At 41.0% G+C, this 24,150-nt stretch overlaps 1 protein-coding gene across 1 annotated transcript in view; it reads right to left on the bottom strand.

Annotated features, from left to right (window-relative positions):
• Nucleotides 1-24,150, bottom strand: part of DNAAF8 (dynein axonemal assembly factor 8) — a 96,795-nt gene that overhangs the window by 71,259 nt on the left and 1,386 nt on the right. Inside the window, exons 2-10 of the mRNA XM_075719014.1 lie at nt 21,159-21,272; nt 19,871-20,365; nt 16,452-16,548; nt 15,898-16,039; nt 14,774-14,920; nt 13,909-13,977; nt 11,903-11,905; nt 11,290-11,658; nt 10,028-10,187 (exon numbers count right to left, since the gene is read on the bottom strand). Coding sequence (XP_075575129.1) covers nt 10,028-10,187; nt 11,290-11,658; nt 11,903-11,905; nt 13,909-13,977; nt 14,774-14,920; nt 15,898-16,039; nt 16,452-16,548; nt 19,871-20,365; nt 21,159-21,272 — 1,596 coding nt within the window. The remainder of the gene's footprint in view (nt 1-10,027; nt 10,188-11,289; nt 11,659-11,902; nt 11,906-13,908; nt 13,978-14,773; nt 14,921-15,897; nt 16,040-16,451; nt 16,549-19,870; nt 20,366-21,158; nt 21,273-24,150) is intronic.

Below are 24,150 nucleotides of genomic sequence, written 5' to 3'. Positions count from 1 at the left end.
TCAGTTCGTCACCAGAAATTACTGAATGTAGGACTGCAGTTCAGATGTGATGCACAGAAAGGAACTGAGCTCTGCTCAGCACAGGAGTCAAGGATAGCAAAATTCACTTTGTGTACCTTTTCATGTTGCTGCCAGCTGAGCATGGTCAACCCCAAGTGCAATTTAAAGTAGCTTTACGGCCACCACAATACTGACAGACAGTTAATGATAGCTTGGATCAGTTACATTTCTGGCTCAGGACAGTCAGTATTCCTCAAAAATCCCTCTTCATCCTCTCCACAATCCCTCTCAACAGAAATGAAGACAACAAAGAGATGTGATGTACTGTGAATTACACTGTTCTATGCCACTTCTTCTTTAGCATGCATTAAGGGAATTCTCAACTGCTTCACTAGAGTTAATGGCTCATTTGTGCTGTCAAAGATATGCATAATCCCTCTGGCAAGAGTCAAGGATCTGGCCCATAGAATATGTCAGTAGAGAGACACTGTGTGATCACTCAGGATCACACAGGCAGAAAGTATTTTTGGCCCAAAATTCAACATACATTTATTCTGCTATCTGCAGTGAAAAAGACAACTCCACAGCATCAAACATTTTCTCCTAAGAAACTTGTACCATAGAGTATGCTCCCTGTCCTAACCTGCTCACTTCTGCTTGTCTGCCAGTACTCCTGATGTGAGTACACAGCACTGCCCCTGCCATATTGTCTGTCTTGTATATGCTAGCGTGTCTTACTGGGATCTCTTGCTTTGTCCTGTCCTGGGCCTGGAACATTATTACTACTAGAGAGTCCTACACAACCAGCTAATCTTCGTTTTTGGACAATATCTTTCTAGTCAGTCTGAGTTCACTAGACCAGAACACTATGAATGAAACAAGAATATCTATCAGTCAGCACTGATAGGCAAGTACAGTTAAAGCGACAATGACTTCCTTGATAGAATTGCTCTGGAATTACTTCATTAGGACATAGAATGTTCTAATTAGTATTTAAAGCCAGCCAGGAGCACGTGTCAAATACTAGCCTAGCTTTAAGATGACTAAGGACCAATTCCAACATAATTCTAATGTTCATTATAACACAGAATGTTCATATGGTTCTAAAGTATGTTAACAAACCAAAAATGTTTGAAAATAGGTATTTGCATGTAAATATGTTCAAGACAATTGTGTAAATTGAGGCCATTTAGCAACAAGTCTGAGTGCAGCTAAAAACATTCAAATAATTGGCATGAATAACTGGTAACAAGGAGCTTCTTTATTTGTTAGAAGTGGGAACAATTTCTTCTTGATTTGTTAGAAGTGGGAAAATTTTCTGACAAAGGCTCAACTCCTTAGGTAAACAAAAGAACTGTTCTGAAAATTGCACTAAAATTTAAATCAAAGTAACATTGAATCCTATTTGATTTTGTTTGCTTTCTGGGACATAATAATTAAAAATGAGAAGTGCCTTTTCCATGATCGGTGTTTACACTACACTAACACTCAGAGAGGCTTAGAAGAATTCATAGCCTCATTGTGCTGGTGTTCTGAGTACATGTAACAAAAAGTTCCTCCTCTAATGAGTTTATACTCCTGGTTAATGAGAAGCAGCTGAAATAAGTAAAAAGTTTAATTACTTACACATGTCATGTGAGCACAAGACTGGGAATCGGGAACTTGTGCCTCAGTCCTGGCTCTGGAATGGAGTATTTCTGTGTGAAACAGTAAAGTGAGGATAATATTTCCTTATCCTAGTCCCTCTCCAGCTGGATTAATTGTCATAAGCCTGTAAAACACTCTGAAGAGGAACAGTGTAAGCTTCTCCAGAAACTTTCAATATTAATTTCTGTTCCTTTTCTTGACATTCCTGAAACAATATCATGTTCTCCAAAACCCCAAGAGTAGTATCTGTATCTTCCATAGCGTTGTTCTTCAAATGATTTCAAACCGCCTCACAAATAAAATGTGCCATGATTTCCAGATCCACAGCAGGGAAGGAAATTGTACACTGCCACTTTGAAATGCTGCGATAGAGCATGGAATTGGTCCTCAGCCGTCTGAAAACTAGGCTGGTATTTGGCACATGCTCCTAGCCAGCTTTAAATACTGTTGAAATGGCTCTAGTCTGATACTCCAGGAGATTCACCATATACTTATCAACTTGGGTAAAGCCTTATTTTTTCTAGTCTTTAATCTATTTATCTCTTCATGTATTTCCCCTGATAGTCTATGGAAATCCCCCAGAAAAAAAAAAGGGAGGGGGGGAAGGCAGGTGGGGGAGGTGTAAACTATGCTCAGCTGCTTTATCAGGAAGTTTTACCAGAACTCAAGTGGCTTGCTTTTCAAACTATCAGCTTCCAGGTTAGGAATGGATTGTGTCCAGTTTGTCATAGGCTCTGTGATCTTGCGTCCAGCTGCAAAATACTATGCATTCTCCAAGGTAGTAAATATGGGGGTTTTGTGATTCTGAGAACTGCTAATTGCTAACAATGTCTACTGAAGCTGTGGGAACTCCAGGTGCTTGGCACATAGCTGGACAGATCCCTGTGTTTTTAAAATAAAAATAACTGCATGATACTTCCACTCCATAATTTCAGATAAAGCCTTGAATTCAATTCCCTGTCACTAAGAATAATGCTTCCATAATTATTATTTGTGTAATAATGTGTTTATAAGTTGTGACCAAGCTTATCCACCACTGTATTACAATTTGGAACTGTAGTCCAACCCAAGTCAATGCTAAACAGGAAGGCATGAGAAAAACTAGGAATACAGTTTAAATTATACAGCTTTTTTTAACAGTAGCATGGCAGTGTCAGATAAGGCAGTACAGCCTCCTTCAAAAAACACAGGGACAGATTCAGACTCCTTTCATCTACAAATAGCATCACTGATCACAGCCCTGAAGTAAGGCCAGGAGTTGTGAATTCTATTCTGATTCCAAGAAAGAGATGCATGGCAGAAAGTATTTCTCTGTATAATTAAACGTGACTGGCACTTGTTCATACACATTGCAAACTTATGGTAGCTAATCCTTCTGCCAACAAACGCAGGACCTGTCAAAGAGCAAGACCTGAGGAGATAAAAGGTACAGAAACATTTTTTTGTCCTCCTGCCCTGTTCTAAATGAGAAATAGAATTTAGCCCATGGACATTTTACGTTACTGTCTTCTCTTCAAGTTTAATCTGAACCATCCTGCTAATGTGAATGGAGCAGTATTTAGGACCTCTACTGGCAGCAAGTTCATGCATGTAATTCTGGAAATTATATTCTTTTTACTTACTCTTTTTACTTACCTTACCCTTAAGCAACAGCAATGAATATTCCCATCTGTCAAGATCATGCATAAGTATATTCAAGAATAAGCCTAAACTCATTTTAATCACTTCCAAGATATGCCAAGGAATATAAAGGATTAAGTATTTCACATTTTCCTGGGGCCATTTCCAACTCCAATCAAAGACATAGCACTGAAAGTAGTAATTTCTTTGTAAAGACCTGACCATTCAATTCGTTCCGTAACTGGAAAGTGCAATGGAAAAAGGTGAGAGTCCCTGTGAAACCATCAGACTGGGTCTCCACATAGAAGTTTAAATGGAAGTTTCTCTACGGCTTTTTGGTGGTCCTGCTGCATTCTGTACGGATGTGAGTTTTCTGCTTCTGAGCATATATGCAGCAATTTGGCTGAGAAACCTATTGAAGCAGACAACAGGTTATTAAAGCAGGATTACTGCATGTCATTTTTTTAACTGCTCTGGTTGTGTGAGCAGAACTACTGAGAAGAGTCATCGGTCTGCAAAGTTCCTGACTTGCTTTACTCTGTGCCCTAAGATTGCCAAAGCACACACTTCCATAACATCTCTTAAAGAATGAGGAAGAGCAAACAAGCAGGGTCTGCCTGTGTAAAGGAAGTTGTTTATAACGGAGACATTGAAGGCCAAGATTCTCTCCTTTGGCTATTAAAGCAAATCCTTAGGACAGATCTGTGCCATCCTGGGCCATGCCGGAGGCAGTACCAGCCTCAGCTCTTCTGGCTCGCTGACTATAGGCAAGGAGACCATAAACCAGCTAAACTCAACCTAAGCATAAAGTGCTGTGCCAGCAAATCCTCCCCTACTTGCTTTCACTGGTACCAAGTGGGAAGATGAAGAGGAGGCCAGAAATACAGGCTCTGTGCCAGCTAACAGTTGCCTATGCTAGAAAAACATTTTCTTGGGAACTTCCATGCTATTCTGAATCCTGTGTGCTGGACTGGTGGTACAAACAGGAATCTTGGGCTTCTGTTTTTGCATGCTAAATTTAACCACATCTCTAATTACCTTAGTTTATTTTTAAGCCTTTCTTGAGTTGAGGCAGTAGGTTCATTAAGTACAAGAGATTTTAATCTTGTTTCAGGAAGTCGTTAAATACCTCACTGTAAAAAAAGGGAGGAATTCAGGGGCCATCTGCTGGCTGTTTGGCACATCACTGCTGGCCACAACCCTGCACAGTCAGTCAAAGAGAGTGAGAAGACCTAGAGTGAAGCACAAGCCAAATTTAGCGCTGATGCCAGAAAAAGATTTAGTGCAGGAAATATTTTGCAATTTTTACAATCAATTTTTTTTTAACTATAGTAAAATAATAGTAAGGGCTAAATGCTGGGTTCAGTTACATTCACACAAGTGCAAATGCAGCAGTTGCTTTTGTTCAGTGTAAATGAAAACATTTGGTCACAGGGTGATTTATACTTACAAGATCAGTTTTAGAAGATTTAACAGTTTTCCTCGACTTCTCCAAATATGGCTGAGAGAGTTGGGGTTGTTCAGCCTGGAGAAGAGGAGGCTGCGGGGAGACCTTATCGTGACCTTTCAGTACTTAAAGGGGGCCTATAGGAAGGAAGGGGGCAATCTTGTTAGCAAGGCCTGTTGTGACAGGACAAGGAGTACCGGTTTTAAACTAAAGGAGGGTAGATTTAGACTGCATATAAGGAAGAAATTTTTTACAGTGAGGGTGGTGAAGCACTGAAACAGGTTGCCCAGAGAGGTAGTGGAGGCCCCATCCCTAGAAACATTCCAGGTCAGGTTGGATGGGGCTCTGAGCAACCTGCTCTAGTTAAAGCTGTCCCTGCTCACTGCAGGGGGGTTGGGCTAGATGATCTCTAAAGGTCCCTTCCAACCCAAAGCATTCTATGATTCTATGTATACTGCACCACTTCGTTGGAGATAAATTGGCATTTCTGTACAGAACTAGCACAAAACCTATTCCTTTCATGACTGGTGGATCAGGCCCTTGTACATTCTTTCTACTAAGACATGAATTTCACTTTATTATAGTTCTTTCCCTTTATGCATTTTCCACACAGCAGTAAAAATGGAGCATTTTTAAATATTGTTTTTAAGACATCACCTAAGTGCATTCATGTAAGCAGCTCTACAGTGGGGTTGGTGAGATGCCCAAGTAGTATGGTCCAGCTGGTAAACTGTTAGGTTGGGATCCTGGGACCCCAGTCAATGTCCTTGAACAACCCTTTGTACTCAGGTAAGACATAAGAAAAAGGCAATTTCCAATGTTGATACCAGCACTACTGCCTTAAAAAGATCAAGACACCCATACAATAGTAATGGAAATCACAGACACCTATTTTAGTAAGACAGGTAAAGAATCAAAAGCATTTCATTGACAACTGTGCAGATCAAGGCACCTAGTACATAAAAAAACCATAGGGGACCAGTAATTGAACTAAAAATATTTCTACAAGTTTTGGAAATCAATCTCTACTTTCAGTCATACTGTGCTAATCCAGGGTAGCTGTCACAGTAACCGAACATACAATGCTTCAGCACTACTCTTGATGGTAAGTACGACCCAGGAATTTTGTCAGAGATTTTTCCTACAGAATTGATATCAGATCAAAGTGAGAGTAAGGCAGTGAAAGGGCAAGGAAGATTTTGACCATAGTATATTGTTAATTTTAGCTTTGCAGGAATGCAAGCAGAAAATCTTTTGGTTGAGAATTTTACCTGACATCAGTAAGCTGAGTCAACAATAAATTAATATAAAAAACTGTACCAATTTTGACAGAAAGGTTATAGAGTCTATGTTTACAAGATAGAAGAGAAAGTAACTACATAATATATTTGTTAAGCTAGAATGACTCGGTTGCACGCCTGAGTGTTTTTGTTTTGTAAGCCAGCTGTAAGGCTAAGCTGCAATAAGATGATGATCGTGGTAATATAATTACTAATACAAGGTTAGCCAAAGTGATTGTGTAGCCAAGAAAAATTACATGCCTCAGTATGAGTCAACACATTCATTTTCCAAACAGTTTGGCTGTACAAGGTAGATAAAACAGTGTTTACAAGGTACTGGTAGCAAGGTGGTTCCTAATAGATTTCAAAGTGTGTTATCTTGTTCTGCTGTATCATGATAAAGCAATAAAGGTAAAGAGAGAAGCAAGCTGAAGCCCTGTTGAAAGCACCTATTTCATCCCAATCATAAAGGAGCTTAATAAAAGCTAGATGCTATTTGCTGTCTGTTACATTAATTCCATAGCTGGATGTAAAGTATCAGGGCCATGAGCACCACCCCCTGCAGTGGTTTAGCTGCCTGTGTTCAAGGCCAGTTCTGACATAAGCTCAGGCACGTAACTTCAGATGAAATCGCTGTGAAAAGAGTGCTGTGTGAAGCCTCTGCTAGGCCCTCCTCCCTTTGCTTGGGAGCTGCCTTTAGGCTGAGACACTTGCCCTTGGTCCTTAACTGAGCTACACTGCAGCTATACCTCTGCCTGGCCATGTACCTTGCTCATCTGAACCCTGCCCTTAACTAATTGATTTGACTTTGTGGCTTGATTTCAGACCTGCTTCATCACTACAGACTTGCTGGGTGATCACTAGGCTGCTGGCTGACCCTGCGTACTGTCACTGAACCCAGTCCTGTCCCTGACTTGACTTTCTGCCCTTGATCTTGGATCTACCTCATTACCAGACTTGCCAACTTGTTACCCTCAGTGGACCTGCTCTGCTTTTCTTGTTTGGGTACTGTGGGACTGCACTCCTTGCTGGTGACATCTCTGCCCCTGCCTGCCCTGCTGTCACCTGCAGCTCCTGGCTTCTCTTCCCTTACAGAGTAACCTGCCTATGCTACTCCCCGACATAAAACTCAGATATGAGCCTGGCAAAAGTAACAACTATTGTCTGGATCCCATCTAATTGGCAATGTGATACAGGAATCAACATTAGTACTAAGTTACTCTATCATAATAGGCAAGATAAATGAAATGACAGATCAAACCCATTTCATTTTACTTCCTCCACTTAACTGTTTTACATACTGCACAGTATCCCTTCTCTGCCTCCCCTGTCAGTAACACTTACTCTGCTCAAATACTGAAACAAACCCTATGCATGTTACTCCAACCTATGAATTCAACCTGACCTTACAGCATGGATCACATCCCCACTCTGCTGGCTTTCAGCAGAACTGTAGATGCTTGAATCAGTTCTGAATTAGACCCAAAGGTTAAAATGTGGTTAAGGGGCCCATTTTCAGAACAGATCAATTCATGCCAGTCTTAAGTTTCACTGAAAGTTTGGGTGGTAGAGGGGAGCAGGAAAAAAAAAAAAAAAAATCACATTCTTCCATGCATTTTTAAAAATAAGAGGTGGGCCAGATTGCAAAAGTATTCAGACACCTAAAGACACAGACTTGACAGGCAGAATTCTTATAATGAACCCATTGATTTCCAGGGGAACTTGGTACTTGCACGTCTTGAGAATACCACTGGATACCAGCCTCTTCTTTAGATGCTTAAGTACTTCTGAAAGTTGGCTCTTTGTCTAAGTTACCTGCACTGTTTTGAAACTGTTCTTCCCAAACCTGATTCTCATTTATACTAGTGCTTCCCACAGAGTGAAGCTGAGTAGAGTTTGACTGAACTAGGCTAAGAAAAAAGAGACAGCAGCATTAAATCTGATTTCACTGCTTTTAAATTTTAGACAAGAACTCTAATGTAACCCTAATGCAGCTTTCTAAATTTCCTTTGTGTTTCTTTCCCAGCACCTCAGTTACAGTAATTGCAGAGTTTCTAAACTTTCCCTCTGATTATTATTCAATTCAATTATTTATGTACGTTATAAATGGTCAGAGGAATTCTGGAAACTATGACAAGTGTTCCAGATCTGAACATCTATCATTGCCAAAACAAAGGACTTAAAAAACAAATTTGAAAGTGTGCTACTCTGTCAAACACTGTGGCTTGTTCTTTGAATATACATATTTATATATAGATATTAGATATTTTCACTGAGAGACACAGCTGCCAAATTACAGCTTCTTTAGTTTTAAATGTCAAAACATCCAAGCTTTTCTGTCTTCCTATGTGCAGCAAAGGAAAAAGGAAAGAAAAGAAAACACTTTTAATTCAAAGAAAAAATGCTGCTGTCAAGATGAATTTCAAGTAATCTCATAAATGACTCTTGTATTTGATAGATGATGCTGATACATTTTTCATTCTTAATTTCAATAACGAATATTTCTGAAGAAGAACTAAGAGCAAAGTTGCCCACAAAACACAGTTATTACAGGTTTTGCTGATTTTGTTTCTACCAACAGTGCCTTGTAAGTTCAGGCAGGTTTCCCTCAAGCAGGCTGACAGTTAGTTTAGGTACCAGTTAGCTGTTTCTACAGGCATCAGAAGCTGAGTAAATCCTGGGCTGGTTAGCTTATGCCAATGTCCATGCTGCCATGACTAGCTCTCAGATATATCATTAAAGCTATTATGGGCATATTTACACTGTGATTCAGTTACAGCAAGACTACAGTGTAGACATACCCTGAGCCGTACTTGAGATAAACCATGTTACCAAGCCGTTATCTTCATTTTATTGGCTTCCACACAGCAAATATGGGAAATGACCAAGATACAGAACAATTCAGCAATCACTTGGTGCATTGTCAGGAGTGAGGTAGCAAGGCTCAAGTATATTTCTGACGAGCAAGTAAGTCCCTGCATCTTAATAAGGGCTAACTGGAATTTGGTGGTACCTCCCAGCAGACCGAGAAAGGAGCACATCTAAGACTAGAATCACAACCTTTGCAACCTTCAAAACAGAGCTCTGTGCAGTGCACTGTCCTTGCCAGAGCAGGCTGACAGAAGGAAATTCAGCTGTCAGTTTGTTAGTCCTTTACTTCTCATCAGTGATTAATCAGTGTTAAAAAAAGGAGCTTTCAATCTGCAGAAATACACTTGTCAAAAGCTTACAAAACAAACAAATCTGAATGGTCCATCCCCCAAGTTAGGGCTGTAAGGTCTTTCAACTTTTGTACTGACAGAAGAGCTTTGTTATTGCTATTAGCGCAAATAAATCATGATGGTGGACCCATGGACAAATTCTGGAGTTTCTCATCTCCTCTTACCTTCTCAGCTGGCCTTGTGTTCAGTGAAATCAGTACAAGGATGAATTAGGACTACATATAACAAATCTTCTCAGGAGGAAAACCAGCCCTGTCCTCTGAGTCATTATTTTAGGGTCTGGGAAAAATCAGGATAATTTCATACTCCCTTAATCAGGACATCAGACAGAAGCAAAACCTACTACTAAAACCATGATCCTCAAAACCTACCCACAAAACTGAAATATAAAGCTGCTAGGGGCAGACAACCAGACAGGACTCAACATACATAGGCTTTGCTTTAGAAGTATGACAGTAAAAATATTTCACTTTTTCTAAAAAGTTATGAAAAATCCTGTGTGAAAGTCTGGCTCCTATGAATTAGATGACACTTAGCCCACTGACTTCAGCAAGCCAAGACTCCTGCCATATCCCGACACATCAGGCCTGGCAGGCAGCTGTAAGGGGAGCACTCCCCATATAGGCAAGGGGAGAAAAATATTATTAGCGTGAGATAAGAGCTGTAGGCCTGCTCATCTCATCAGGTAATTGTGCCCCATAACAAACAGATTTTAAATAATGCAGTGAAAATTACTTTTTGCTTCTAGGATCACATATGCATTTGGCCAGGAAGCCATTCTGAAAGGGACAGTCCTACACTGAACTACTAACCATGTGGAACAAAACAGGGGTTTTCTCTGCCATGGGTTGCTTTCCAGTAACTGACTGCTGAGGCTGCAATCTCTCCAGCTGCTCCTGGAATCTGTGTCTCCTGTGTCTCTCTTTCATCTGTTCTTCCTTTTGGGATAGCTCTCTCTTATTTTCTTCTGTCCTGAAAAATATACAGATTCCACTTTGCTTAAGCTTTTCACTTGGGAGAAAAAGCACCCTTGTTCATCTGTTTGCATTCCTTTTTCCTTATATTTATACCACACACTTGAGGGTGAATCATGACATGAAAGGCTAAAACAGATTTAGAAAGTGGTTATGGTGTTTGGCGGGGGACACAAGAAGTTGTCATTGGATGAAATCATCTCTCAAAAAAAAACCAAAGAAAAGGAGCAGACCTCAAACCTCTGATAAGTGGTGACAATCTGTTTTGAGACCAGACCTCCATTAAGCAGAGGCGTGTTTGTGATGTTTCACTCCCTGTCTCCACACCAAAATTCTCAGTCTAAGTCTGTTTCCTTTCTTATCTGCTATAATACAGTGACAAGTTTCCTCCTGAACCAAGGCCTTCCATCTTTCTATATTTTGATGTCCGCAGAAAGGTTTAATCTGCCATTTCCATGGCAAATATTAAGTTAAATTTCTTCTGAATTCTTCAAGCCTCAGGTGCCCTAACAATAAATAGAATAGCAAGAAAGAAAACTGAAATTCGTTAAAATCATTGTGAGCTATTACTCAGCAACAATAAATAACCCAGATTCTTGCCAAGCCATGGTCTGCCATCTATGTTGCAGGCTAACAGGTAGACAAAATGGAGTTTTATAGAACTGATGGAAGCAATGAGCTTTAATGTCAGGAATCCGATAGAGAAAAAACACCTACAACCAACTAGCTGCCATTTAAACTAAGTACATGGTAGCTGAAGTGTCTCAGTGGCAGGGTAGGCAACTGTTTAACACTGAAAAAGTAATAGTCTCTAGAGCAAGCAGACTCTAATTCTATCACAGGCTCATATGTCAGAATGAAAATGTTAAATTTCACTCTGAAAATAGCAGGCAGAATATATAACCTTTGAAAAGTCAGAATAATGGAGCTTTCCCAAACAGCTGGGCAGGTACATAAGGCAACCACGTGATTTCACTTTAAAATTATACCTTATGCAGAATACACTACATTAAACTAAGCCCAAGGAGGCAGAGGCCCAAATAACATTGCTGTTTCCTCAATGGATACTATTTTTTTGTGTGCGTGTGTATGTGTGATACCTTGGCAATTCAGTGGTAGTTAGAAGAGACTCTGGAGCATTTCCTGAATGTTGAACCTTCTTAACTTCCATTCTGTTTTCTTTTTCTATGTTAGCTCCATCGCCCCCATGGCTTGACAAAGGGGCATTTCTTTTCTCTGGTTTCAATCTCATCAGTTTCCTGGGAATCACCTTATTTGTCTCTTGCCTCACTTTACAATATTGGGTTTGACTTATTTTAGAGGAATATGTCTCTTCCAGACTTTCTGGATCCTGTTTTATGCCTTCAAGTTTTTCAGCCAGGTTAGATGTTTTATGAAGAAGCTCTAAGGCTTCTTTTCGGGCTGTACGGAGTTGTTGCAGTAGCAGGCTTTTCCCTGAGCAATTCCTCCTGCAAAGAAAATAAAAACCTGATTTAATCAAGATAGAGCGTTATATGAATAAATTCAAACTCTGAGGAACTTCTCATGTGAGTGACAGCTCAAAAGAAAGACTGGGCATCTACACAAATAATAGCTATTGGTAATAGCAGCACCAGCACACAGGTAACACATAAAACACTACAGTGACAGAACATGAAACCAATCTTACTGGCAATTTACTTATGTCTTCTGCATTTCAGGCACAACACACACCTACTAGTAGAGCCCTGAACAAATGTAATGTTGGCAAATTAGAGTCTACAGATTTTTGTCCCCTTTGGATACAGGGCTTGGGATTCAAATACATACATAAGAAAAGTTCTTCTAATAATTTTTAGGATTTTTGAGTGTTTGGCTTAATTTCACCCATGTTTCCTCCACGTTAATGAGTCTCCTAAACTGTCAGCAACCACAATATTGTGGTAGCATTTTATTGTGAAATATCCTATCATGACATAATGGGCAGATATGGCTATTTTGTCTTGCAGTTCTCTTCAATGATGAGTTTCCCAAGTAATCTGCTACAGGAAGACTACCATCAATTTCTAGCTCATCTGGTGAGTATGAGCAAATAATATACCTTATTTTAATGGTAGCTGAAAAGAACATGGACTGAGTAACAGACTGCTTGAGTTGGGTATTAATGCTGCGGTTAGATGGTGTATATATGAATACACAGCATCGTACCGGTGTACTTACCTAGACTAAACTAATGCTTTAGGATTCTTTCTCCTTAAGGATCTCACATCTCCTGCCATCATATCCAGAACCATCAAATCAACATTTAACATTGATGGCTGGACTAGTAAGGAGTATGCCTAAGTAGTGGTAATTTTAGGAGAGCGCCATGTGTTGGAGAGCACCCTAATGGTATAGTGCTAGAGATGGTACTGACTACCTGAGCACTCCAGGGATAAACCAACAGCATATTTTCTAGGCTAAGTGCCTGGAGATCAAGATGACTAACCTTCCAAGGGTAGGTATATTGTAGGTATATTGTACTACAGAATATGTAGCCCTGTTTAATAATTCCATCCAGTTAAGAGTGAAACTGGCATTGACCCTTCGTGAATGAGGTCAGAATCTTGCCCTGCTGAGACCATGAGACTTTCTTATTTAGAAAGAACTGAATAACGTTTGCCAGGCATTTCATTTGCGTATGTTCTTTAGCAACGTTAAACCAAATCAAAATCCAATCAGCTAAGCTCTGCTCTCCATCACTCCAGATTTACAATGATGCAACTTCTTTATTTGCATCAGTGCCAGTGAGAGTTTCCCAAGCATCATCTTGTCCCTGCTTTATGCTGGCTTTGGATTAGATGTTCTAAATTCTATTGAGTGTTGAGGCTCTGTTCCTTGTCAAATCATTATTCTTTGAAACCATTAAAAAAAAAATGTAATTGGCTGGCACAACAATACAAATGTTCTGCTTGTCCTCTGCACTGTTATAATGTGAACTTCCATGCACCAGACTTCTAAATGTAATCCAGAGCATAAATGCAGTAAGATGTTTAAAGCTTGATGTATCTGCTTCACGTTAAACGAACGTCTAACAACCTATGGGTATGAATCAAGCCCCGAGTTTAGCAACAGGAAAAGGCTGGCATATATCTTCTGTGCATATTGAAGAATTTACAGTTTAGGATTCCATCCATCACACTTTCTCCCCTTTCTCCTCTTCCTCTCTCCCTTCCCACCCAATTAAGGAGAATTGAGAGCATCCCTTCCCACACAATGTATTCAATATTCTCTTTAAATCAACATCCATTTTAGCCTATTTTATCATTTCTAAAAATAAAGGTTTGTCTGAGTCAACTCCCTACAACATTATCAAAGTTTGTTTCTGAATCATTTAAAAATAGTTCTTATGTCACTCAACCATGTCTGAAGAAAGAGTCAAGTTTCCCAGCCACCCAGGTCTACTCTGTCTTTTGAGCTGTTTCCATGCAGCTGTACAGGAGCAAGGTGCTATACTGCCTCAAGGATCAACAACTACTTTCTAGCTTTGGTATCTTCACCATGCAACAGAAAAGAGTGATCTTCTGGAGCCAGATTGAAGCACTTTCATTATTGGGCTTTTTTGCTGTGAAGACCAGGAATGTAGATATTTCAGTACACAAGCTCTCACTCTAATCACTGTCAGGGCAATTACTTAAGTTTCCAAAAAAAACCCCAAAACATTGTATCATTTGAACTAGGGTCCTGGTAAAGAATCTTACATCCTCCTTTCTGCTTGGTCCTTAATTGTCATTGTATCTTCTTCTTCTTCAGTAGAGCTGTTGCTTGCACTATGAAACAAATTACAGCATATTAGTTAACTCTGTTCCAACTGGGTGTTGGCTTTTCGTCATTTCTAGGATGCAAATTTAGAACCATTATGAAAAAGGGAGAGATACTTCCAGGTGTTATGGACAGTCCTTCACACTACTACTCTAGCAAAAAAAAAATATTCAAGCAACTACATCAAGATATGTTAACTGTTTATTAGCTACAAGGTTTCTTCTGGTGACTGTTTTCTTCAACCCCTTGCTGCAGCAAACAAACATCCTGAGAAGGGATCAAGCAGCTACATCAGACACCATTAGCTCTCAGGGAAAGGACATGCTTGCCATAATCTGTTGCAGATTGAGAAGAGTTTGATCTCCCACAACTGACTGTATAAGGCCCTCTTTTCACACAGGAGACAGAAATCAGCATCTACAGCTTCTTGCCAGGAATGTAGTCAAGGATGTCCATTTTGTACACAGTGCTAGCCCAACTCAGACAGCTGCAAGCATTGCTTTGCAGTCACTGCCCACTCCTTTATAGATGGAAACTTTCTAAATGTTATTTCCTGTGATGATTTGCATATCGTTTCTGGCCTGCCTGCATCCCCACACATTTACTTGTTCTGAGACACATTATTCTCTCCTGAGACTATGTATGTGCTCAGATAGGGGCTATGCCTTCCTACTTCCACACCTCTGTGACCTTAAAAGAGAACACTTTTAAAGCTATATTTCACAAGCATGAGATGTAGAGAGAAGGTTTCTGTTTCCTACTTTTTGTTACTTACTTCTCACTAACAATAAAGCCAGAATTTACCTTTGTTTCTCATCAGGGGATGTTACTGACTTCTGTGGTTTAGCATCTCTTAAATCTATGTACACGGTTACAGGCTCTGGCAGGCACTGTAATCTCATCATGTCCATCCTCTGAGAACTTCGTGAAGATGATAGGAAGGCAACATCCCTAAGTATAGAAAACACTGTTTCAGCATGTCCTCCGCCTTATCCAGACAAGAAGTCCTGCAGGGTGTGGATTATGATCAAAATTGGATTGTGAAAGAAGCTTTGTGCTTGGCTACTGTACAGATTCAAACTCTGCTTCTGCCTACTATCCACCACCTTACAAAGCCGAACTCAAAAGATTCAGCTTCCCCCGAGAAATACAGATCACAGGCAGCATGATGAGGGATATTTATTTCTTAAAAACTGACAACGTCAAATCATTCTGTGGAACAAAGGTAGGCAGTTATGGTACCAAAGAGCTTACAAGTTTTAAGAGCCCAGAGTCAATCAGTAAAAACAGGTCCCTTTTTCCTCTCTGCCTCCTTTGGCAATTCTATTTTATCCTTCAGAGCATACAAAGTGCAAATCATCTTCATGGCTCTCCCTGCTCTGGAAAAGTATCCTCATTGCACCTTCCCCTTTACAGGTTTGTTTCACTATTGTTTCCTCTGTGCTGCCACCATTGATGTTGCTCCCTCTGAACAGTCTGGAAATCCACTTCCTTCACACAGAACCCTCCAAGATGCACTGACATCTCCACTGATACCTACAAAAAAAAAATCATCCTGTATACTTTAGGTAAATTGAGGTACCAGGAAGAGAAACTGGTACCCTAGATGATGAAAAATGTGGCCATGATAATTTGCTTAGCCTTGTTTTCCGGCCTTTCCCATTTGTCCCAAGTGCCTGGTAAGGTCTAGACAAAGGTGGTGATTGATGGAGAATGCTAAGGTGGCAAGATACTGACTGTTTCTCATCAAATGTACATGAATGACTGAGTCTTAGTTTTTCCCTTTAACATCCCTGTAGTGTATGCCAACTATACTATCAGCTTTCTGCAGAGGCTACAGAGAAAAACACCTATAGAACACCACAAGTTTCCAGGTATCCCTACTGGCAGTCATGATTACCTAGTGTATATGACAGAAAAGGACCTACTTCTTATTCTCTTGCTGTTCTTGAAAGGAGAAGAGCTTGCCTGATGCCCACCTGCAGTGTGGAGACACTGTCCTGGACTGCCTGGCACACAGCTCTTGTAGCTTTTCCATGAGCTGATTTTCAGACCTAGCCCTGAAGGTCTCTATGGAAGAGCAACAAAAAGAATCACCAGTTGTGGTCTTCTGCCATGGGATCACCCAATATACCCTTTTCCCATTTTCACACGGTCACTTTCCCTACAGTCTGTCAGAAAGGGAAGGATAAAGATACTATTGTCATCTGCCTCTGACAAACTGACTTCAAACCTTCATCCATTTTGTCTGATTCACTCTTAGGCCATGACAGGCCACAAAGCACTGGTTTTGAGCTACAAAAGCAAGATGAAATCTTGAGGGAAGCTAATTAGTTAAAAACATGTTTTACAGAGGCATTAAAAAAATCCACTACTTCCACATTCAAGATGATGCTGCAGGGAATGACTTAAACACAGGGACCCGAGTTCTATTTATTTTTATACACTTTCAGCAAAGTTGGTATTAATTTATCAGTGTTACCATGATCTGCTGAGGAGAAAGCAACTTCTGCATGAGCGTTATCTTTCTGCTGCTCCAGCTCCTCAAGAATCTTGTCTAGATCCCATTTCTCAATATTCTGAAAAGACAGTTGGACTGTGATGGAAAATTCACTCCCAAGAGACTGCTACAAAATAAAAGTCCCTTTGACTCACATTCTTTGTAGTAACACCATCAGATTCTTCTGGCACAACGCACATATGGCATAAATACAAAAATGGCATGGAAGTTCACCTTACTTATCTCCAGTACTATGCCACTGTCACTTGCCAGTAGGCGAACCAGTGTGTCACTCTGGACACAGTTGCTTCAGCATGAGCCTCAACAATTGGCATGACTTAACAAAAGGATATTTACTGTTTGAACACTGTTTGCCTCATGTCATTGCCAAGGCTCTGCACATCTAGCATAGGCAAGCGCAGTATAATTACTAAGAGAAACCAGGGAAGGATTAACTGATATTCATGCAAATATAATGGAGTTAGAGTACCTTCTCCTTCCCCACTTAAAAAAACTGTGAATTCTAGAAGATGTTTCTAGAATGGACTGAACTGACAGCTCCTTAAAGGAGAAACATAAGCCCATCCTAAATATCCACCTGATCCTTGTCTCCATAAGCTGTGACCTAACTCATGTTACATCCTCCACATGGCCCAGTCTTCCATGTGCATTCACATAGTGCAGTCTTTCCAACAGCAAGTACTCCCCTTCATCCCTCAAACCTACTAACAGTGCGAGATCCCCACATATTTTATTCACCTCCAAGTACCTTTGCTCACCCTTTAACCACCTCCAAAAGACGATGTGCCTAACTACACTGCCAGCTTGCTTTAAGCAGTTCCATGAGGAAGTACTGTACTGAAAGGAATGCATTTACTATGTCTCTTTGGGCAGTGCATCTATCCAGCTGCTTCATCTGCTTCTGCTGAGGCTTTTTCTGAGAATCATGAACCCTTTCGATATAGGCTACAAAATATCACTGGAGATAGTGTAAACAGATTAAAAGATGGCCTGATATGAGACCAAGCATACGTATTCTGTTCCTGAATAATGCTGAGAACTTCTTACTGCCACTAAAAATGAGAAGGACTTTTGGCTTTTCAGTTCTTTGAGATGAGGCCCTCTGCCTTTTCCTCCCCCTCCAACTTTTGACCAGGGCACATTCCTGTTCCTCTAGGTACCGTCAGCATCAGCTGCTATCTCACAGCCGCTTATCCCACACTGAAGACAGGATCATCAATTTCGTTGCTATGAATCACACATACACTGGCTGAGGATACACTCACACTGCTAACTTAGGTACAAGAACCAGTCTGCGACGACAAAAGTTCACATGCATTTAAAACACTGATTGCTTTCCCCTCTGGATATTATTTGAAATGAAAGTTTTAATTAAAAATATCCACATCCATCTGAAATATCATCACGAGAACTTAGAAGTACTCATGATTCTTTTTAAAAGGAAGGTGACTGTTAATTATGACAATTATGTCACAACAGCTGACATGCATTTCATATGACCACTCAAGAGTTTTAGAACAGCAGGAGCAGCCTCCAAAACACACAGTTTCACCTTGTAAAAACCTCTGTCATCTGCCCCTCCCATTTAAAGAAGATTCTCACTGTTTCCAGAGCAATAAGTCTTCACACATAACTGAACCATGATTAGATCTATTCTAATATTACAAGCTGCAGCTGATGAAAGGTAAAAGCCTGATGAGAGTCACAAGATGAAGTCTCTCACACCAACACAAAGCTAATACTGGTTCAACAATGTCATTGAGATGTATTGGTCTGGAAGAGTGAAGAATGACTGACAACTGAGCTTACTACAAGAACCATGTCACGGATCACTACAGGTGCTATTTTATCAAACAGCCTGAAGGGAAAGACAACATATATGCATTGCTTTAATTATGATGCAGTTGGTACTAAGCTTCTTTTTCAGTAATAGCGCTTAAATACAAAGCATTATAATAAAAAGATCAAAGTACCATCTAACCTGCTGTATCCTCCTAACCCTTAACAGGAACAGCACTATTGTAAGGTACTATACAGGGTCCAGAAGAAAAAGAAATGAAAATTTGCACAATTCCATTTCTAACACAGAAAGAAACTTAAATATACTTTAAGAAATAAAAGGTCATTTTCAAATTAACTGATATGATTAGAATCAAGAAGAAACTGTATATTAATTTTAACAACTTTACTTGACATAAACTGAGGTACCTTGCTGAGCTGGGAAGTAACAACCAGCTCTCAAATCTAAACATATACACCTTGCCCCCACTTTATGAAAGTGAGAATACACAGAGCCTGCTCTCAGTACTCACCCAAAAGCATCAGACTTCAGTTCATTGAAGTCACTGATATCAAACATGTTCTGAAAGGAAAATCATGCCACCTGAATTAATAGAGCAACTGACTTATACGAAGTGAGATGGGAATTAAACCTAGAACTACTTGAAAAAGATACCCTCCAATAATGGCATGATTAAATGATGCAGCACAATTTAAAAAAAAAAACAGGCAAGCACCTGCATTCTTTGCCTACACTAGAACTGCTCTAACACCAAAAAAGTTTATTTTTGTGAGTGTAGATGAAAGGGGAAAGGAAACATCTGTACTCTGATTCTATAGAAGGCTTTGAACAGAAATATCAGGCTCATGTTCTGTGTTGATTAAGTCCTAATGACCTCAAAATTCAATACAGGAAGTAGAGATCTATAACTATAGTACTGAAGAGAACAACCTCTCTATGCTGGGGCCACCTACCAGCTAAGCACACATGAGTAGGTCATGCCTACTCTACTCTACTACAGTTAAAGCTGTCCCTGCTCACGGCAGGGGGTTGGGCTAGATGACCTCTAAACGTCCCTTCCAACCCAAAGCATTCTATGATTCTATGCCACAGACCTAAGTACCTGCCTTAGGTGGAAGAGATTCAAGATTTCAGGAACAACCCTAACTACCTTCTCTTCTCACCTCCAGCATTACCACAGTGCTACAGAAAGACAAGATGCTGGAAGGCTGGAAAGCTCACTGTTTTAATGCAAAATCTGCCTGGGACCAGAAGAGTTTCTCTGCCTTCCCAGGCACAGATGTTGTGGCTGGCTTTCCTGAATGAGACCATGAACCATGCTGCTGACCCACGGCTTTTGCTACCATTGTGGGCTTTTAATGACAGCTCTATGAGACAAAGATAGTTTGTTGGTAGCTTGTATAGCATATGACCCAACAAAACCCAAATTCAAGACAACAACAAAAGCAAGAAAGGGGGATGTGGTGTGTGCAGAATTTGGCATTTCAGTTCTTTATTTTAGTAGAATTTTGCAAGCAATGCACTGTGCCCTTTACCTGACAAGCAGCACTCCCCCAAACCATTTATTTGGACCACTTACCTGCAATGATAAATGGGTTATTTCTTGAAGATGATCATCTAAGGAGGTTTCTTCCTTAGCAATTCTTTCTAGACTGTCACTAATGCCATGTGAGGGAGGCTTGACATCTAGCTCTGGGTGGCCTGATGATGTATCCAGAATTATTTTGGAGAATATCTTGGTCTCTATCAGCTTTCTTCTTTCTTTTTGAATGTCCACCTCTTCCACAGAAAATGCTATATTAAGCAAGGAGTTCCCTCTTTCCCTGGCCTGCTTCCTGCCCAGTTCTTTCTCTTCAAGGTGATATGTGGAATCTGCAAGAGACTCTTCAAGAACAGCTCCCTTTTGGCTTGGAATGTCTTCAGTATAGCTGGCAAGATTGGGAGTCTCATCTTTAATCATTTGTACATCTTCTTTTGCAATGACTTGGGCACCATCTGTTTTTTTCTGAACACCAAAACTTTCCAGATCTTCATTCCGGATCTCCCATGGGTGTCTTTCTGTTTCTTGGGTTTGCTACAGGTGGAGAAATACACACATGCAGAAAGTCACATCTCCCTAAGCTTTATAAGCTGACAGTAAGGCAAAACGAAGTGATTGGCAGACAGCATCTCCAACTCAGACACCATCTGGTAACACACCATATCCATCGTGGAAAACAGTAAGTCCGTTTACTTTTCAAAGTCTAACTTCAGGAAGTATTAAACATCCTTGAAATTAATTTCCCTTACATCTGTTCATCATATGACATTTCTTACTCCAAGATAAATGGATAATGGAGAAGCAGCACAGTAAGTTAGTCTTCCCATGATGAAACAATAGGGTCAGCTGGCTTCTCTGCCAGCTTCCTATGATAGCTAGACTTCATCACTGCAGACTCAACGTAATCATTTTATCTCAGAGAAGCTGTTCATGGGATAAACTTCATACTCATCCTCCTTACTTGGGACCCACTGTCCTAACTAATTCTACATTTTCCAGATACATAAAATGGTGGCTGAAACTATTTCAAACCTGAAAAATTTAGGAGTCATTGCACAGTGTTACTGTTACTGCACAGGAAAAAAAAAAAACAGTAAAAGGACAATAATAAAAACTGCAAGGAGATGGGACAAAAAAGGTCTAAAATCTCAAGAAAAGTGAAAACTTTAAAGGGTCACTGTATAAAGAGAAAGATCTAGTCTCTGGTGGGAGAAAGTACTGGGAAGTATGCTCTTCTATCACACTATTCAGTCAAATACGTCAATAACAGCAGACAACAAGAAGAGTGGGGTTACAGTAGTACAGCCTGCACACAACAGTCAACAACCTGCATGTCTGAGTCTTCCAGGGCAAACTCCATCAGTTCTTCTGACAAGTCAGGAATTAAGTTTGGCTGTTCCCGCTGGAAGATGAAAAGCTCCCCATCACTCTCACAATCAGACTGCAAACAAAAAAAGAGAAATTAAATGAGACACTACAATATTCACCTAAATATCTGTTTTGCGGTGACAAATCCTATGTTGTCACCACTTGACTGAAGTTCAGAGACAAGTATTTTCTCTGCAGTCAAATCTTCACTAGACAGTCTGATAGCCCAACACTCAGCAACCTATGCTGATTTACAGTGGCCTAACATTTGAGCAAGTTACAATTGTAAAAAATATGTAAAACACTGAATTACCATGGAGGTTGATGACTAACATCCCTCTGAGTAAAGTGGTGATGAGAGTAGGCAAGTTCTCTAACTCCCAAGTGATTCTTTATACTACCTCATTCACCATCACAGAATAGAAAGAGCAGGGCTGCTCACTAAGGGAAGGGGAGCTGGGAGAGGAAGCACATAACTGGGAAGGCAAGGGCCTCACCAGCCAAAGTCCAGTCCCACAATACCTAAGAGGAGTAAGCAGGACAGACCAGAGGTAGTGACCAGGTTGAGTCAAGAATCCAGATCATAAGGCAATATTGTGGTCATAAGGCAGGTCAGAGATCAAGCCTGAAAGTCAATTCACAGGTCAAAGTCTGGGTCAAGCAGGACTGCAGCTAGAAACCAGCACTCTTCCAACATAGCTCAGACAAAGAGTGAAGTCCCAGAGCTGAGCTTAAATAGAGCTGCTGGGCATGTGGGTGGGAGCCCCAGCTGAGGCTGGGCAAGGCCATGAAGGCTTATTATTGCAATTAGGACCCTGACATTCAGTATTCAGAATGCGAAGCAGTATCTGTATTTGGCTGGACAGAGTTTAAATAGCTTTGAAAATCTCTTTTCTGAACGTAAGATATGCATACTGACCTGTCGGCCTCACCTCTGTGGCTGGGAAGATCATGGAACAGATCCTCCTAGAAGATACGCTCAAGCACATGGAGGACAGGGAGGTGATTCAAGACAGCCAGCATGGGTTCACCAAGGGCAAGTCCTGCCTGACCAACCTAGTGGCTTTCTATGAAGGAGCGACTGCGTCAGTGGACAAGGGAAAAGCAACGGATGTCATCTATCTGGACTTCTGTAAAGCATTCGACACAGTCCCCCACAATATCCTTCTCTCTAAATTGGGGAGATACGGATTTGATGGGTGGACTGTTTGGTGGATAAGGAATTGGCTGGATGGTCGCATCCAGAGGGTAGTGGTCAATGGCTCGATGTCCACATGGAGACTGGTGACAAGTGGTGTCCCTCAGGGGTCCATACTGGGACCAGTGCTGTTTAACATCTTCATCAATGACATAGACAGTGGGATCGAGTGCACCCTCAGCAAGTTTGCAGATGACACCAAGCTGAGTGGTGCAGTTGACACACCAGAAGGACGAGATGTCATCCAAAAAGACCTGGACAGCCTGGAGAGGTGGGCTTGTGTGAACCTCATGAGGTTCAACAAGGTCAAGTGCAAGGTCGTGCACCTGGGACAGGGCAACCCCCAATACCAATACAAGCTGGGGGATGAAGGAATGAGAGCAGCCCTGTGAAGAAGGACTTGGGGGTACTGGTGGATGAAAAGCTGGACATGAGCCAACAATGTGTGCGTGCAGCCCAGAAGGCCAACCATATCCTGGGCTGCATCAAAAGAAGCATGGCCAGCAGGTCAAGGGAGGTGATTCTACCACTCTGCTCTGCTCTGGTGAGGCCCCACCTGGAGTACTGCGTCCAGCTCTGGAGCCCTCAGCACAAGAAGGACATGGACCTGTTGGAGCGGGTCCAGAGGAGGGCCACAAAAATGATCCAAGGGCTGGAGCACCTCTCTTACAAGGACAGGCTGAGGGAGTTGGGGTTGTTCAGCCTGGAGAAGAGAAGGCTGCAGGGAGACCTTACTGTGGCCTTTCAGTGCTTAAAGGGGGCCTATAGGAAAGATGGGGACAATCTTTTTAGCAAGGCCTGTTGTGACAGGACAAGGAGTAATGGTGTTAAACTAAAGGAGGGTAGATTTAGACTGGATATAAGCAAGAAATTTTTTACAATGAGGGTGGTGAAGCACTGGAACGGGTTGCCCAGAGAGGTAGTGGAGGCCCCATCCCTAGAAACATTCCAGGTCAGGTTGGATGGGGCTCTGAGCAACTTGATCTAGTTAAAGATGTCCCTGCTTACTGCCGGGGGGGTGGGCTAGATGACCTCTAAAGGTCCCTTCCAACCCAAAGCATTCTATGATTCTGTGATTCATTTGAGATGAATCCTTATGCATGGACACCAAAGTGAGATTAAGCACCTCCTCAGCAGTCAGGACACAGATTTCCAGCTTGTCCCTTTGTTTTGCAAGGGTACATTTTCAGTAACTCACACTTTGGAGAATTCTGTCTGGTGTAATTAATTTTTCTTAACATGAAGCAAACTGCAACAGAACTTCCTTCCTCTTAATAAATTGCGTATCAGGGTAATGAAAGTACTTCAGGGTATAAAACACATTTGTCAGTGCCCTTTTTGAATGCAGGAGCACAGCCCGCTGAGGTTATAGATCTCAAATGCATAAATGTGTCTTCACAGAAGTGGAAATCGCTCGGACAAAGGTGCAGCACTGAAACTGCAGGCTCAGCAGGCTACTGTTTCACATTAAGCAGGAGAGGGATTATACAACCAGATCTTTTGAATGCAAATTAAGGGTAGCTTGTAAGTACCAAATAGATTGCCTCAGTTCCTTCAGCAGGAAATTTTTTCCACATGTAATAGAAACAGAGAATTTGGAGATTGTTTGTAAGTAAAAAAATGTTCAACATGATTTAGGTGTAAAATGGTATTTGGCACCAAAGTACAAAGCTATCTCTCTGTCTTAACCTTATTGTACGCTTATACAACAAGAATGCCTAAAAATAACTTCTGAGTGTTGGGCTTTAATCTG

Source organism: Pelecanus crispus, chromosome 11 (genome assembly GCF_030463565.1).
Source record: "Pelecanus crispus isolate bPelCri1 chromosome 11, bPelCri1.pri, whole genome shotgun sequence".
Classification (NCBI taxonomy): domain Eukaryota; kingdom Metazoa; phylum Chordata; class Aves; order Pelecaniformes; family Pelecanidae; genus Pelecanus; species Pelecanus crispus.
Note: the sequence above shows the minus strand (reverse complement) of the source record. Positions and strands in the feature narration are given on the sequence as shown.